Source organism: Rhinatrema bivittatum, chromosome 1 (assembly GCF_901001135.1).
Source record: "Rhinatrema bivittatum chromosome 1, aRhiBiv1.1, whole genome shotgun sequence".
In the NCBI taxonomy this organism is placed as follows: Eukaryota; Metazoa; Chordata; class Amphibia; order Gymnophiona; family Rhinatrematidae; genus Rhinatrema; species Rhinatrema bivittatum.
Window position 1 is genome coordinate 499,472,070 of NC_042615.1, and position 16,586 is coordinate 499,488,655.

At 46.3% G+C, this 16,586-nt stretch overlaps 1 protein-coding gene across 1 annotated transcript in view; it reads right to left on the minus strand.

The window, feature by feature from the left end:
• L1CAM (L1 cell adhesion molecule) overlaps positions 1 to 16,586 on the minus strand; it is a 324,282-nt gene that overhangs the window by 64,549 nt on the left and 243,147 nt on the right. The window contains 2 exon segments of the mRNA XM_029609487.1: positions 5,907 to 6,026; positions 8,599 to 8,775. Of these exon segments, the coding sequence (XP_029465347.1) occupies positions 5,907 to 6,026; positions 8,599 to 8,775 (297 nt within the window).

Below are 16,586 nucleotides of genomic sequence, written 5' to 3' on the forward strand. Positions count from 1 at the left end.
GAGATTACAAATGTTTTGGGTCATGTACAGCTGGTAGGAAGCAATCCGGGCAATCAGCATAGCACCCTGGTACACCTTCCTACCTAACGCAACCAATGCCCGGTGTTTCCGACCTGGAGGCGCAGAGGTGTGGGTGCCGGAACTCTTGGCTTTCTTGAAAGCGGACTCCATCACCACTGACTGATGCGGGAACTAACGCCTCTCAAACCCCAAGGCCTGCTGTACCAAGTAGACCGCATCTGCCTTCCAGTTCACCAGAGGCACCGAGATGGGGTGTTCCCAAATCCAAAGGATAATTACGTAAAAATGTCATAGATGGGGATAGCCAAGACTTCCTTTGGGGCATCAACAAACTGGAGAACTTCCAGCATCTTGTGGCAAGCATCCTCCTCCATAAGGAGCTGGAAAGAAATGGACTCTGCCATAGCCGGCACAAAGCCTGCAAAGGTTAGATCCTCTGGTGGGGACCGATGACTCATCTGGAGGAGATGGGTTCGAGGGAAGGTCTCCTTAGTCATCTGAAGAAGACTCCAAGGTATCATCCCTCTAGGGATCATATGGAGTGTCCTCCTCACTGAAGTCCCCTGGGAACCCTTGTGGAGGACCCCTGCCCAAGCCCCTCGGCTTTGGCGTTAAAGGCACTGGTGGCACTGAGGGCACCACAGGGACTGGTGATAACAGGGGAACTGACAACATCGAGGGCACTGAGGTCCAGAGGAACCTGGGATCGGACCAGGCAAAACTGGGCATGGCACCAGAGTCCCTGACGGTGCCCTCGACTGCAAAACAAAGTTTTCATCCGAAGAATGCACAATAGGGTTGACTCTGGAGGGAGGAGGACCCGGTGGCTGCTGGGGTATCAAGGGACCCCCAGGCGCCAGTAGCTGCTGCATGGGCAAGATGGCCAAGAGGACACCAAGGCGCTCCAGCAGCAGTGCTAACATCGCAGGGGCAGGCTCCGACACAGGGGAAGGCACTGGTGGAGCCGGCAGTTCAAAGGACTTGGAGCACTATCTGTTGCACCCTGTGGTTCAGCTCCTCCTCAAAATCTGCTGAAGTTAGGACGGATGGAGGAGGAGGAAGAGGCGTGACTGGAGCTTCCCCAGAGCTCAAAGAAAGCTCTGTGCCCAGCACAGATATCGAAGAGGAATGCCTAGGACTCCCGGGCTCAATAGAGATTGATGCCTCCTCTCCATGGGGTCGCTTCGGGGCATCATGGTGGTCACTCGTGCTGACCTGAGCCTGGTACCGTGTGATGACTGTGACTGGTGATAATGCTTCCGAGGTTTCCCACAGTGCTCAGCCCGGTCTTTCCCCAGTGCCAAAGATGAAGATGCCGATAAGGGCCTATCTCCGGCCCCTCTTTCCCGAAAGGGCCCTGGTGGGGGGAGTAGACACCGATGAATCCACATCCATAAGAACATAAGAAATTGCCATGCTGGGTCAAACCGAGGGTCCATTAAGCCCAGCATCCTGTTTCCAACAGAGGCCAAAACCAGGCCACAAGAACCTGGCAATTACCCAAACACTAAGAAGAACCCATGCTACTGATGCAATTAATAGCAGTGGCTATTCCCTAAGTATAATTGATTAATAGCCATTAATGGACTTCTCCTCCAAGAACTTATCCAAACCTTTTTTGAACCCAGCTACACTAACTGCACTAACCACATCCTCTGGCAACAAATTCCAGAGCTTTATTGTGCGTTGAGTGAAAAAAATTTTTCTCCGATTAGTCTTAAATGTGCTACTTGCTAACTTCATGGAATGCCCCCTAGTCCTTCTATTATTCGAAAGTGTAATAGTCACATCTATTCGTTCAAGACCTCTCATGATCTTAAAGATCTCTATCATATCTCCCCTCAGCCGTCTCTTCTCCAAGCTGAACAGCCCTAACCTCTTCAGCCTTTCCTCATAGGGGAGCTGTTCCATTCCCTTTATCATTTTGGTTGCCCTTCTCTGTACCTTCTCCATCACAAGTATATCTTTTTTGAGATGCAGCGACCAGAATTGTACACAGTATTCAAGGTGCGGTCTCACCATGGAGCGATATAGAGGCATTATGACATTTTCCTTTCTATTAACCATTCCCTTCCTAATAATTCCTAACATTCTATTTGCTTTTTTGACTGCTGCAGCACACTGAGCCGACGATTTTAAAGTATTATCCACTATGATGCCTAGATCTTTTTCCTGGGTGGTAGCTCCTAATATGGAACCTAACATCGTGTAACTACAGCAAGAGTTATTTTTCCCTATATGCAACACCTTGCACTTGTCCACATTAAATTTCATCTGCCATTTGGATGCCCAATCTTCCAGTCTTGCAAGGTTCTCCTGTGATGTATCACAGTCTGCTTGTGATTTAACTACTCTGAATAATTTTGTATCATCCACAAATTGATAACCTCACTCGTCGTATTCCTTTCCAGATCATTTATATATATATTGAAAAGCACCGGTCCAAGTATAGATCCCTGAGGCACTCCACTGTTTACTCTTTTCCACTGAGAAAATTGACCATTTAATCCTACTCTCTGTTTCCTGTCTTTTAACCAGTTTGTAATCCACGAAAGGACATCGCCTCCTATCCCATGACTTTTTAGTTTTCGTAGAAGCCTCTCATGAGGGACTTTGTCAAACGCTTTCTGAAAATCCAAATGCACTACATCTACCGGTTCACCTTTATCCACATGTTTATTAACCCCTTCAAAAAATTGAAGCAGATTTGTTAGGCAAGATTTCCCTTGGGTAAATCCATGTTGACTGTGTCCCATTAAATCATGTCTTTTTCCATATGCTCTACGATTCTGATCTTGAGAATAGTTTCCACTATTTTTCCCAGCACTGAAGTCAGGCTCACTGGTCTATAGTTACCTGGATCGCCCCTGGAGCCTTTTTTAAATATTGGGGTTACATTGGCCACCCTCCAGTTTCAGGTACAATGGATGATTTTAAAGATAGGTTACAAACTACTAGATCAGAAATTTCATTTTTGAGTTCCTTCAGAACCCTAGGATGCATACTATCCGGTCCAGGTGATTTGCTACTCTTTAGTTTGTCAATATGGCCTACTACATCTTCCAGGTTCACAGTGATTTTATTCAGTTCGTCTGACTCATCACCCCTGAAAACCATCTCCGGAACTGGTATCCCCCCAACATCCTCATTAATAAACACGGAGGCAAAGAATTAATTTAGTCTTTCTGCAATGGCCTTATCTTCCCTAAGAGCCCCTTTAACCTCTCTGTCATCTAATGGTCCAACCGACTCCCTCACAGGTTTCTTGCTTTGGATATATTTTAAAAAGTTTTTATTATGAGTTTTTGCCTCTATGGCCAACTTCATTTCAAATTCTCTCTTCGCCTGTCTTATCAATGTTTTACACTTACCTTGACAATGCTTATGTTTTGTCCTATTTTCTTCAGATGGATTCTTCTTCCAATTTTTGATGGATGTTTTTTTGGCTAAAATAGCCTCTTTCACCTCACCTTTTAACCATGACGGTAATCGTTTTGCCTTCCTTCCACCTTTCTTAATGTGCAGAATACATATGGACAGAGCCTCTAGGATTGTATTTTTAAACAATGTCCAAGCCTGTTGAACACTTTTAACCTTTGCCGCTGCACCTTTCAGTTTTTTTCTAACTATTTTCCTCATTTTATCAAAGTTTCCCTTTTTAAAATTTAGTGTTAGAGCTGCAGATTTACTTTTTGTCCCCCTTCCAGTTATTAGTTTAAATTTGATCATGTTAGGATCACTGTTGCCAAGTGGCCCCACCACCGTTACTTCTCTCACCAAATCTTGCGTTCCACTAAGAATTAAATCTAAAATAGCTCCCTCTCTTGTTGGTTCCTGAACCAATTGCTCCATGAAGCAATCATTTATTACATCCAGGAACTTTATGTCTCTAGCAAGTCCTGATGTTACATTTACCCAGTCAATATTGGGGTAATTGAAATCTCCCATTATTATTGCACTGCCAAATTGGTTTGCTTCCCTGATTTCTCTTAGCATTTCATCATCTGTCTGACCATTTTGTCCAGGTGGACGGTAGTATACTCCTATCACTATACTCTTACCCAACACATATGGGATTTCTACCTATATAGATTCTACTGAGCATTTACTCTCTTGTATGATCTTTATCCTGTTGGACTCTATACCCTACCAGACATAAAGTGCCACACCCCCACCAAGTTGATCCTCCCTATCATTGCGATATAATTTGTACCCTGATATAGCACTGTCCCATTGGTTATCCTCCTTCCATCATCAGTTCCACTGGCCCTTGGGTGTCAAGAAGCCTGATGCCAGAGTCGAAGGATCAGACTTTCTAGATCCAAAGAGCTTCTCCATCTTGTCTAACTGGGCCCGATGACCTTTGAGGGTCATTTGATTGCAAAGAAGGCATCCTTGGAAGTCGTGCAATGCCCCCAGCCAGAGGATACAGACCTCGTGCGGATCCGTAAAGGACATGGTCCGTGGGCACTGGGGGCATCGGCGAAAACCAGATGATGCCATAAAAAGAAGCCGGCGAACAATCGATGACTGACAGCTACCGAAAAGCGACAATGTTGGGAATCGATCGCAAAGAAGGAAAAACCTACCACACTGCCCTATAGAAGCACCGACAGGGAAGGAGGAGGACCTGGCGCAGAAAACCCGCCTGGAGCCCCGGACAGCCAACCCTCACGCCCCAGACACTGACCGATCTCCTCCTCGGGCTGCAGTACCCATTGTCTCGGCCGGGCCCCGACTAAGACCAGAGGCCTACTCGAGGAGCTACTTAGGGTCTGATGAAATCACTTTTTTATTTTTTTAAATAAAAACTTTAGGCAACCTCAGCAGGACCAGAGGAAACCAGGAACAGCTTCGGAGGCCGAGGGAACTAGAAGCCTCTGGTTATCAGGCCCTCCAGCAGGGTGCGGGTGAAACACAGTCAGGGGTATCTAACTTCCTGGACGCCCGGCTCCACTGAAGGGATGGCCCGCAATGGTGCCTAACACCTCAGGGAGCAAAATCTCAGCTCAGCTAATCTAAACTAACTACACTTTTTTTTTTTAAACTAAACCCTAGACAGCAGGTTTGCATCTCTACCATCTGCTGGAGTCAGAGAGATACTGAGGTGGCACTCTCTTTTATGTAGCAGTGCCCAAAGTTTTTGTACCCTGACCCCATCTGCTGGTAGGGATACACAACCCACTGGTCTGGAATGATCTGAGTATGTACAGAAAGAGACTGAAGGGGGACCCCGTGTGGACATGTGGATAGTGTCATGCTGGGCATGCTTGGTGTGCCAGAAAAAGTTTCTAGAAATGTTGACAAACGTTTTCCGTGATGGGCTCCATCTGATGATGTCACCTGTGTGTGAGGACTACCATCCTAGGAGAAACCCATATGCCTGCTAGGAAAGATCTAGAAGAATCCGGAGTTTGTGACCTTCCATGTAGCTCACTGCAGCTGCATGTCATCAGAGAAAATATATTTACAGTCAACAACCACAGAACCGGGAGAGAGAGAAACAGAAAAAGGGAGAGACAAAGACAGTGTGAGACAGAGACAGACACAGGGAAAGAAAGAGAGAGTGAGAAACAAATGGAGAGAGACAGACAGCATTATTAAGAATGCTATAGATCAGGCTCTTGATCATATTCCAAGTCTTGAAAGTCAAGATATCCCCTCCGTTGTATGAAAATTGAAAAGTCACTCTCTAAGTTTATCCAAAGTGCTAAATTATAGCACCTCCCCAACCTCCACTAAAATCGGTTCAGCAAATTATCAGAAATCGACATCCCATAGAAGAAAGAGTCTAAGTGATGCTTTCTCCATTGCTGCTCAATGACTGCTTTTTGTTTTCAGGCTAGTAATTATATTTAGTTGCCATCAGCCACTGTGGCCCTTACCGTTTTTCTTCAGGTAGCGGATATGGACCTCCACGGTGCGTTGGGTCTCCCGTGGGGTCCACTGGATAATCGTGGAGTTGTCCGCAGAATGGAAGGAAATATTCAGGACGGGAGGGAACTCTACAGGAAGTAGAGGGGAAGATAGTTAAAGTGAGGACAAGAGAGGAACCCCAGAGGAGTGCTCTTATATATATAAGACAACATGAAGAGGGTAATTTTCAATAGCGTGTATAACTTAGCACATACGCGCATAAGTCGGAATGCCTAAAGTGACACCTGTACTTTGTACACTGTGCAGCAGGAGCTGCAGTTTAGAAAATACCGCATAGTCACTGCCTCAAAAGTATGCACATATGTTTCAGTGCATGGACATTTTTTTTTTATTGCGGGGATCTGCATAGTTTATACACTTATTTTATAAAAGTATAAGCATACATTTCATGTGTTAAATAATAATGACGTGCGCAAAATAACTCTCAGTTTATGTGAAGAGGACAACAAGGTTTACAAGCTCCCTGAAGACAAGCCCAGGCCGTCTTGCCCCTTCGGCGCATCCCCGGGTCGTTTTCGGGGTCAGCGCTGTTTCTGTTTCCTTGGCAAACATCGACAAGTTCTCAGGCCTGGGCACATTCCTTTCATGGTAGATCGCCTCAGCGCGACGGAACCGCTCTCGGTTTCACCTCCAACAAAGCTCCCCAATGAAGGTGCGCCAGCCCATTCCTCCATTCCAGAGATCGGGGGACGGCTCTCCCTGTTTTGCGAGGAATGGGCCAAGGTCACATCAGACCAGTGGGTTCTCGATATCATAAATCGCGGTTACGCGTTGGATTTTGCTCGCCCGCTTTGGGATCTATTCCTGGTGTCTCCTTGCGGGTCTCAGGTAAAGCAACAGGTGATTCTTCAAACTCTGTCTCGGTTAAAGACTCTGGGAGCGATTGTCCCTGTGCCACCGGCCGATCGTTGGACCAATCGATACTCCATTTACTTCGTAGACCCCAAGAAGGAGGGCTCATTCCGGCCGATATTGGATTTAAAGAAGGTCAATAAAGCGATGTAAGTCCCTCGGTTTTGGATGGAGACGTTGAGATCCGTCACTGCGGCTGTCCACAAAGGCGAGTTTTTGGCTTCTTTGGATCTGACGGAAGCTTACCTTCACATAGGAATCCATGAACATCAGAGGTTCCTGCGGTTCATGGTCTTGGGAGAGCATTACCAGTTTCGCGCCCTACCATTCGGGTTGGCGACGGCTCACCGAGTCTTCACCAAGGTGATGGTGGTAGTGGCAGCGTGCCTTCGGTAAGAAGGGATATTAGTTCATCCCTATCTGGATGACTGGCTTATTCGAGCAAAATCGGAAGAGCTCTGCTCGATGGTGGATCAGTTGGTTTTACACCGCCTGCATTCACTAGGCTGGGTAGTCAATTACGCCAAGAGCCAACTGGTCCCGTCCCAGGTGTTGGAATTTCTGGGAGCCCATTTCGACACATCTGTAGGCAAGGTTTCCTTGCCTCAGGAGAGAATGGGCAAGCTAATGTCTTAGGTTCGACGTCTGTTGGCCCTTCCTTTACCCGCCTGGGTCATCTACCGAATTTACTCCGACAGGATCCAGTATTTTTCGATCAGGCAGCTTGCTTTTGTGTAGCAGCTTGGCTTATGAGAGGAGACAATTAAGAAAGAAAGGCTATCCAGAGGCAGTGATTACCACTCTTCTACGCGCACGAAAGACCTCTACTTCTCTCACCTATGTTCGGGTGTGGAAGGTTTTTGATTCCTGGTGCAGTGGGTTGAAGGTGTCCCCGTGTCAGGCCACGATTGTGCACATTCTTGCATTCTTGCAGGAAGGCTTAAAGAAAGGATTGGCGTATAGCTCGCTCCGGGTTCAGGTAGCGGCGTTAGGATGTTTAAGAGGTAAGGTTGATGGTACCTCCATTGCTGGGCATCCAGATGTAGCGTGTTTTTTGAAGGGAGCCAAACATTTACACCCGCCGGTGCGGGCGGTATGTCCTTCGTTTGAATTTGGTTCTAAGTGGGCTCTGCGGTTCTCCTTTTGAGCCTATCAAGTGGGCTACTTTGAAAGATTTAACACTCAAGACAGGGTTTCTCATGGCTATCTGTTCGGCTAGACGAGTTTCGGAGCTTCAAGCGCTTCCTGCAGAGAACCGTTCTTGCGAATTTCGGACTCTGTGGTTTTGCTTCGGACAGTGCCTTCTTTTCTGCCAAAGGTGGTATCAGCGTTTCATGTCAACCAGTCCGTTGAGTTACCGGCCTTTCCAGATGTGGATAGGAATTCTCCTCAGGCTCAGGATCTGAGGAGACTGGACGTCCGCCGGACTCTTCTGCGGTACTTGGAGGTGATTAATGCTTTTCGATTGTCGGATCATCTTTTTGTCTTATGGAGCGGTCCTAAGAAAGGGTGTAAGGCTTACAAGACTATTATTACCTGATGGTTGAAGGATGCTATTGCTTTGACGTACATATGTCATGGGAGACAAGTGCCAGTGTTAAGTAGTAGTAGTAGTAATATTCATAGCCAGGGTTGACTTAACATTTTCCTGGTGACCTAGGATGTTGGTTAGTTAGTAGCCATCTCCCTCTATAAATAAAACAAGGTCATAAGCTCTCAAGGGCAAAGACTGAAGCACTAGGGCTTTTCATCAGCCTTGTAAGAGCTTTTCTAAGACCAATAACATACCTGCTTCTTGCACTGTGCTGCCCTCGATGATGATGGGTATCCCTTCACCCACCACTGTCAGGGCCCGTAGGTAGAACTTGTACAGGGCCTTGGGGTCCAGATCATGCAGAGTCAAGTTCCACTTATGTGGGTCCGAAAGGTTGATGTTGGTCAGGAACCCCGCATGGGTCTTGTTTACTGGAATAAAAAAAAGACAGAACTGGAGAAGAGCAGGAAAGAAGTTGCCACACAGACAGCACAGGAAGAACAACAAGAGAAAAGTGACACACCAGCTAGACAAGAAGCAACTTGCCAGCTATGCATGAACAGCAAGGAGAAATTGACAAGTTTGCTATTGAGGAAGCACAGCAGAGGAGTCAAGAAATGAGGCCCAACAGGGAGGAAGTAGCATGCCAGCCACATAGGAAGTGCAATGGGAAGGAAGTGACACACTGGCAGCATACAAAGGGAAGTGACACGTTCATTATACAGGATGCACAGAAAAACAGAGAAGAAATCAGACCTGGGAGAGGCCGCAACCTGACAGATACAGAGGAAGTGCAGCAGGAAGGAGAGGAAATGGGGCCAAGTAGGGAGGAAATGACATATTGACTACACAGGAAGTGCAAAAAGGAGGAAATGGGTAGGGAGCGTCATGCTGACTACACAGGAAGTGCTACTGGATGAGAAGAAATGGGACTACATAAGAAGTACAAAGAGGAGGAGAGAAAATGGGGTCTGTCAAGGAGGAAGTTACACACCAGATACATAAGTCAGAGTTGATAAATGTTTGTATTTTCTCTGAATTATCTTCTTTTAACTGTGTGCTGGGGACATCTAGGCAGGGTTTTAAGAACTGCAGTAGTTTATATTTGAGAAAAAAAGTATCTTTAATACAGTTCTGAAGTCCTCAAACTCTAATAATGGTTTCAAACCCTTAAGTAACCAGAGATTATTGTAACCTGCATTGCTGACTTACTGTCCAAGAGTGCTCCAAGATCACGAGCAAGACTGAAAATTTGAATTTTGTGTGAACCAAATTTAAAAGTGGGAAATTGCTCTGATACTGTTTTCCGAGTGATATAAACTATTTCTGTTTTATCTATATTCAGTGTTAGTCTATTATCAAATAACCAGCAGTTTATTGTATTTAGGTAAATTTCTAGAAATGTAAATGTGTGCATTATTGAACTGTCAATGGGAAAGAAGAATCGGGCATCGTCCGCATATAGTAGATAGTGAAGGCCTAGACCTGCTAATAATAAGTATAGTGGTATTAAATAGATATTGAACAGGGTCACAGATAAAATGGATCCTCGTGGCACATCGGTTTTGATAGTTCTCCATATTGAGGTCTCATTTTCAATTCTTATTATGTAAAAAGGATTTTATCTAATTTAGGACTTGTCCAGAAATACTGATTTTCTGCAGTCTTTTTGTGAGAAAGCAATATTGCTTACCTTGTAATAGGTGTTATCCCAGGAAAGCAGGATGTAGTCCTTACATATGGGTGACATCATTGATGGAGCCCCCTCACGGAAAAACGTCTGACAAGAGTTTCTAGAAACATTTGGCTGGCACTGTGGGCCCACTGAGCATGCCCAGCATGCCATGATATTCTCAGCCACAGGGGTCTCCCTTCAGTCTCATTTGTAGCAATATGCGTGAACTAAAAAGATAAAATAATAAAACGTATCGGACCCAACTCCGCGGGGTGGCGGGTGGGTTCTGTGAGGACTACATCCTGCTGTCCTGGGATAACAGCTATTACAAGGTAAGCAATATTGCTTTATCCCAGGACAAAAAGGATGATAGTCCTCACATATGGGTGATTAGCAAGCTACAGGCTGAGTCATTCTTATATTGTACCAACAGCATACAACATGTGCAACGAGCACAACAACTGGTGTACTGCTGGAAAGAATGAGGCAGCCTGAAAACACAGCAGGATGGAAGTGGAAGGAGTTGGAGTTATACAGAAAATAAGTTCTTTAAGACAGATTGTCCATAGGCGGCATCTTGTCGTCCTTCTTTGTCCAAACAGTAATGAGCTGCAAAGGTGTGAAGAGAAGTCCATGTTGCAGCTTTACAAATGTCTAGAATGGGCACTGAACGACAGTGTGCTACTGATGTGGACATGGCTCTTACCGAGTGTGCTTTTACTCGCCCCTGGAGAGGGACATTTGCTACTTGATAACAGAATGCGATACAGTCTGCTAGCTAGTTGGAGAGAGTCTGTTTTCCTACCGCTACTCCTGGTCTATTTTTGTCGAAAGATTTCCTATGGGCTGCCATGCGGTTCAGATAAAAAGCTAATGCACGTTTGCAGTCTAATGTGTGTAAGACTCTCTCTCCTTGGTGAGAGTGAGGTCTTGGAAAGAAAATAGGCAAGACAATTGACTGATTAATGTGAAATTCTGTTACTATTTTTGGTAAGAATTTTGGGTGAGTGCGAAGGACTACTCTGTCATTCAAGAGCCTTGTGTAGGGCGAGTAAGTGACGAGGGCTTGTAACTCACTGACCCTTCTAGCCGATGTAATGGCTACTAAGAAAAGTACTTTCCATGCAAGGAATTTTTCTTCACAAGATTGCAGAGGCTCGAACGGTGAGTGCATGAGCCTTGTTAGTACTAAATTTAGGTCCCATTCAGTGACCGGTGGTCGTATGGGAGGCTTAAGGTGAAGTAAGCCTCTCATAAATCGACTCCCTAGGGGTTGTGCTGTTATTGGTACATCCCCTATTCCCTTGTGGTATGCCGCTATGGCGCTTAGGTGAACCCGTACTGAGGATGTCTGGAGTCCAGAATCTGGCAGGTAGTATAGGTAATCTAGCAAAGAAGAAGTGGGGCAGGAGAAAGGTTCTATATCCCTTTTTGTGCACCAATTGGTAAACCTAGTCCATTTAAACTGGTAGGATTTACGTGTGGAAGGTTTTCGTGACGCTACTAGAACTTTAGAGACTTGCGCTGAAAGATTAAGTGGTTGCAGAATTAAGCTTTCAACATCCAAGCTGTGAGGGCAAGAGTTTGCAGGTTGGGATGACGCAACTTGCCCTGATTCTGAGTGATGAGAGTGGGCTCTGTGCCCAGGCGGATTGGTTGTGAGATCGAGAGGTCGAGGAGTATGGGGAACCATACTTGTCGAGGCCAGTATGGGGCTATGAGGCTCATTGTTCCTCTGTCCTGTTGTAGCTTCACGAGAGTCTTCGCTATGAGCGGTATGGGAGGATATGCATATAGAAGACCTGTGTTCCAGGGGCGAGCAAATGCGTCCCTGGGAAATGCTTGTCGACGTCCGTGGAGGGAGCAGAACCTTTCCACTTTGTGGTTCAGTGTGGACACAAAGAGGTCTATGGTTGGGTGACCCCAGCGTTGAAAGATTTTGCTCGCTACACGTGGGTCCAATGACCATTCGTGGGGATTGAAATGTCGACTGAGATTGTCCGCTAGGATATTTTTGATGCCCGCTAGATAAGTGGCTCGGAGGTGTATGGAATGCTGTAGAGCCCAAGCCCAAATCTGCACCGCTTCTAGGCAGAGGAGATAAGAGCCCGGGCCACCTTGTTTGTTTATGTACCACATTGCCACTGTGTTGTCGGTTTGTATCAGCAGTGTTGTTTGAGAGGCAGTCTTTGAAGGCATAAAGAGCATATCTCATTGCTCGCAGCTCCAAGAAGTTTATTTGATATTTCTTTTCGAGTGGAGTCCACGTCCCTTGTGTTTGAAGGTTGTTGACGTGAGCTCCCCATCCCAGGTTGGAGGCATCTGTAGTCAAGATGACTTGCAGATTTGCCGGTTGGAATGGGAGACCAGCTTTCAATGCTGCGTGATTCGTCCACCAGTGGAGCGAGAGACGTAACTGATTGGTGATTTGAATTATGGATGATAGTGGTTGGATGGCTTGTATCCATTGAGATTTTAGAGTCCATTGAGTTCTTCTCATGGCTAACTTTGCCATAGGAGTGACATGTACTGTGGAAGCCATGTGGCCTAGTAGTACTAGAATTTGATGGGCAGATGCAAACTGGTGATGAATAATACTGTTTGCTAGATATGCCAAATGTTTTGCACGTTCATCTGGAAGGGAAGCCTTCGCCACTGTGGTGTCGAGGTCTGCTCCAATGAATGTGAGGAGTTGAGACGGTTGGAGGTGGGATTTTGGATAGTTGATGAGAAATCCCAGAGAGTGTAGTAGAGTTATTGTGGTTTCCAGAGCAGAGAGAGCACCCTGTCTGGATGGGCTTCTGATTAGCCAATCATCTAGGTATGGAAAAACATGAATGCTGTTTTTTCTTAAATGTGCAGCTACTACTGCTAGGCATTTTGTGAAGACTCGAGGAGCCGAAGCCAGTCCGAATGGCAGGACACGGTACTGGTAATGTTTCTTTCCCACTACAAATCGTAGGTATTTGCGATGTTGGGTGGCAATTGGTATGTGAGCGTAAGTGTCTTGAAGGTCTAGAGAACAGAGCCAATCTCCCTTTTGAAGTAATGGAAGGATGGTTCCTAGAGATACCATCCGAAATTTTTCTTTTTGTAGAAATTTGTTGAGATTTCGGAGGTCTAAAATAGGGTGAAGGCCCCCCGTTTTCTTTGGAATGAGGAAATAGCGGGAGTAGAACCCCTTTCCTTGCTGAGACCGGGGAACTGGTTTGATAGCCCTGGCAGTCAGCAAAGTAGAGAGTTCTAGTTGAAGATGAGATGTCATGAGAATGTTTGACCAAAGTGGAATGGGGGAAGAATTTGGGGGGTATCATAGTGAATTTTAGACGATATCCCCGATTTAGTATGGCCAATACCCATTGGTCTTTTGTAATGAGACTCCATTAGTGTTGGAAGTAATGAAGTTGACCCCCTACTGGTAAGAAGTGCATGGGGTTGAGAAGAAGGCTGCTGTTTTCTAGGCACGGTTCAAAAGCCTGCCGCTAGCCCAGTTTGAGGAGGTGGCTGGGTCTTTTGCTGCTTCGGTTGACGAGAACGTCCTCTCTGAGGGGGACGGTAGGCACGTGTAGAAGATGAAGGAGGGTAGTACCTTCTTGGTCTGTAAAAAGGTCTCCTCGAGTCTCTGCGTGATGGGCGTCTTAGCGTAGATGTTAGATCAGATGGTAATCTGGATAGTTGACGGAGAGTCTCGTGATGGTCTTTCAGCTGAGAAACCGTCACCTGAATCTTTTCCCCGAAAAGATGGTCTCCCACGCAAGGGAGATCTGCAAGCCATTCCTGGACCTCCTGTCGAAGGTCAGACGCCTTAAGCCAGGCCCATCTTCTTGCATTTATTGCAGTGGCAGATAAACGTGATGATGTCTCAAAAACATCATAGGCTGCCCTCACCTCATATTTTCCCGATTCTAATCCCTTTTCCACTAATGTGGTTAAAGGTGACTGGTGTTGAAGGAGATTTTCCACAATATCCTGTACATGCTTCCATAAATTCCGCTGGTACTGCGTCATATACAATTGGTATGCAGCGATACGTGATACCAGCATGGAACCTTGATATATTTTCTTGCCCAAAATATCTAAGAAACGTTGTTCTTTCCCAGGTGGAACAGAGGAATGAGGCTTTTGCTTCCTAGCTTTCTTTTGAGCGGATTCGACCACTACCGAATGGTGAGGTAGTTGGGATTTTTGGAATCCTGGAGCTTGTTGGACGAGATATGTGGTATCTGTCCTTTGGTTGACTGCAGAGATGGAGCAAGGATGTTCCCACATTCGCTGCTGCAATTCCAGGAGAACTTGATGTATTGGAATAGCCATGATTTCCTTGGGCGCATCCACAAATTGTAGGACTTCTAGAGCCTTATGTCTAGTGTCCTCCTCAGAGACTAGTTCAGATGGGATAGTGTCTGCCATTTCTTTAATAAAATTGGTAAATGACAGGTCCTCAGGAGGGGACTTCTTTCTCTCCTCCGGTGGAGAGGGCTCTGACTGAAGTTCATCTGAATCAGAGTCAGTTTCCACATCCTTCCAAGGTGTGTAGAGAGTATGAGAAGAAGCCTCAATGTCTTCAGGATGGACATGATGCTTGGATTTGAATGCAGCCTTCGTGGGAATGTGTTTTGATACTGCTGGATGAGAAGGCATCGATGGGGAATCGAGTTGCATCGGTGACATCGATGTAATTCGATGTCTTAAGTCCCCCGATGGACCTGAGTGAATAGTCATCGATGATTCTTGGAAAGGCATCGAGTGTTTTCGAGGGGATTGAGCCCGATGGAGCCCCGATGGTCCTGGGGTGAAATTGGAGTCTTCTCTGTCATCCCCCGATGATCTGAGAGCCATAGTGGCCGGAGTCATCGACAGGGGAATCGACATCGATTGTTGAGACGATGAAGTCGGTGCCGTTGGTGCTGGTGGGAAAACCTGTAGTAAGGCATCGATTCTAGTCAGCAAAGGCTGAAACATCGATGGCTCCTTAGTCGATGCCGATGCCGGTGGCACAGTACACACCGGTGGCGGTGTCGGAGGCTGCAAAGTCTTCATCGCCTCAACGACTGCCTGCTGGACTAAATTAGTCACTTCTTCCCGGAACATCGGGGCAGTTTGTACTGCCACTGGGGAAGGCATCGCTGGCGCTAACAGCACTTCCACGATATTTCGTGGTGGCACGAAGAAATTTGTTTAAGGCACGAAGTTCCAGAATGGGTCGTAGGCTACCGGTCTTTTTGGTGATTAAAAGGTATGGGAGTAGAACCCTCTTGCCCTCTGAGTGGAAGGAACTAGTTCCATGGCTCTGGCAGACAGAAGGGTCGAGATCTCTGACGCGAGAAGTACTCTGTGATCATCCTGGATCCACGCTGGAATGGGTGGGGAATCCGGGGGTACAGCAGAAAAATTTAGACGATAGCCATGGGTTATGATGGATAGTACCCACTGGCCCGTCGTGATTGGATGCCAATTGGTTGCGAAGTGACAGAGGTGGCCTCCTACTGGTATATTTGGTTTTGATATTAACGTGGGGTGGCTGCTGCTCTCTGGAAAGAAGTCAAAATCCAGACGCAGAAGTAGTTTGCGGAGTGGGCTGCGCTCTTGCAGGTTTTACTTGGCGTGAATGCCATCTATGAGAGGTTTGAAATGGCCGAGCCCTGGCTGCAGGGGGATAATATCTGTGTGGCCGGTAATACTGCCTTCTAATATCCTTACGTGAGCCTCTTCGCGCTGCTGAGGGAATATCTGGGGTGATAGTTGACAGTTGATGCAGAGTCTCATTGTGATCTTTAACTGAGCTACTGTGTCTTGGATTTTATCCCCGAATAGGTTATCTCCTGTACAGGGGAGATCCGCAAGTTTATCCTGTACCTCTGGGCGGAGGTCAGGTCTTGAGCCAGGCCTGGCGTCTAGCACTGATGACCACTGCAGAGACTCTAGATGCTGTTTCAAAAGAGTCATAAGCAGCTCTGCCCTCATGTTTTCTTGCTTCCAATCCTTTTTGTACGATGTGGTAAAGTGTCTGAGAAATCTTGGACTTGCTTCCATAGATTCCTATTATATTGGGTCATGTATAATTGATAGGCAGCTATACGTGCTATCAGCATGGACCCTTGAAATACTCTGCGTCCAATGTCTTCTGTTCCTTACCAGGAGGTATAGAGGAATGTGGACGTATTTGTTTAGCCTTCTTTTGAGCTGACTCCACCACAACAGAATGGTGGGGCAACTAGCTTTTTTGAAATCCTGGGGCTTGTTGCACCAAGTATGTACCATCTGCCTTTTTATTGACTGAAGGTACAATACTTGGGTGCTCCCACATTCGGTGCAAGAGTTCAAGAAGAATATTGTGCACTGCTACTGCCATTATTTCCTTTGGAGCACCTACAAATTGTAAGATCTCCAACATGTTATGGCGCGCATCTTCCTCCATTAGCAGAGGAAAAGGTATAGTTTCAGACATCATCTTGACGAAACTGGCAAAGGAGAGGTCCTCTGGAGGTGAGCGTCGCCTTTCTTCCGGGGGTGAAGGATCTGAGAGAAAGTACTCAGAAGTCTGAGAGGAATCATCTGAGGAGACAT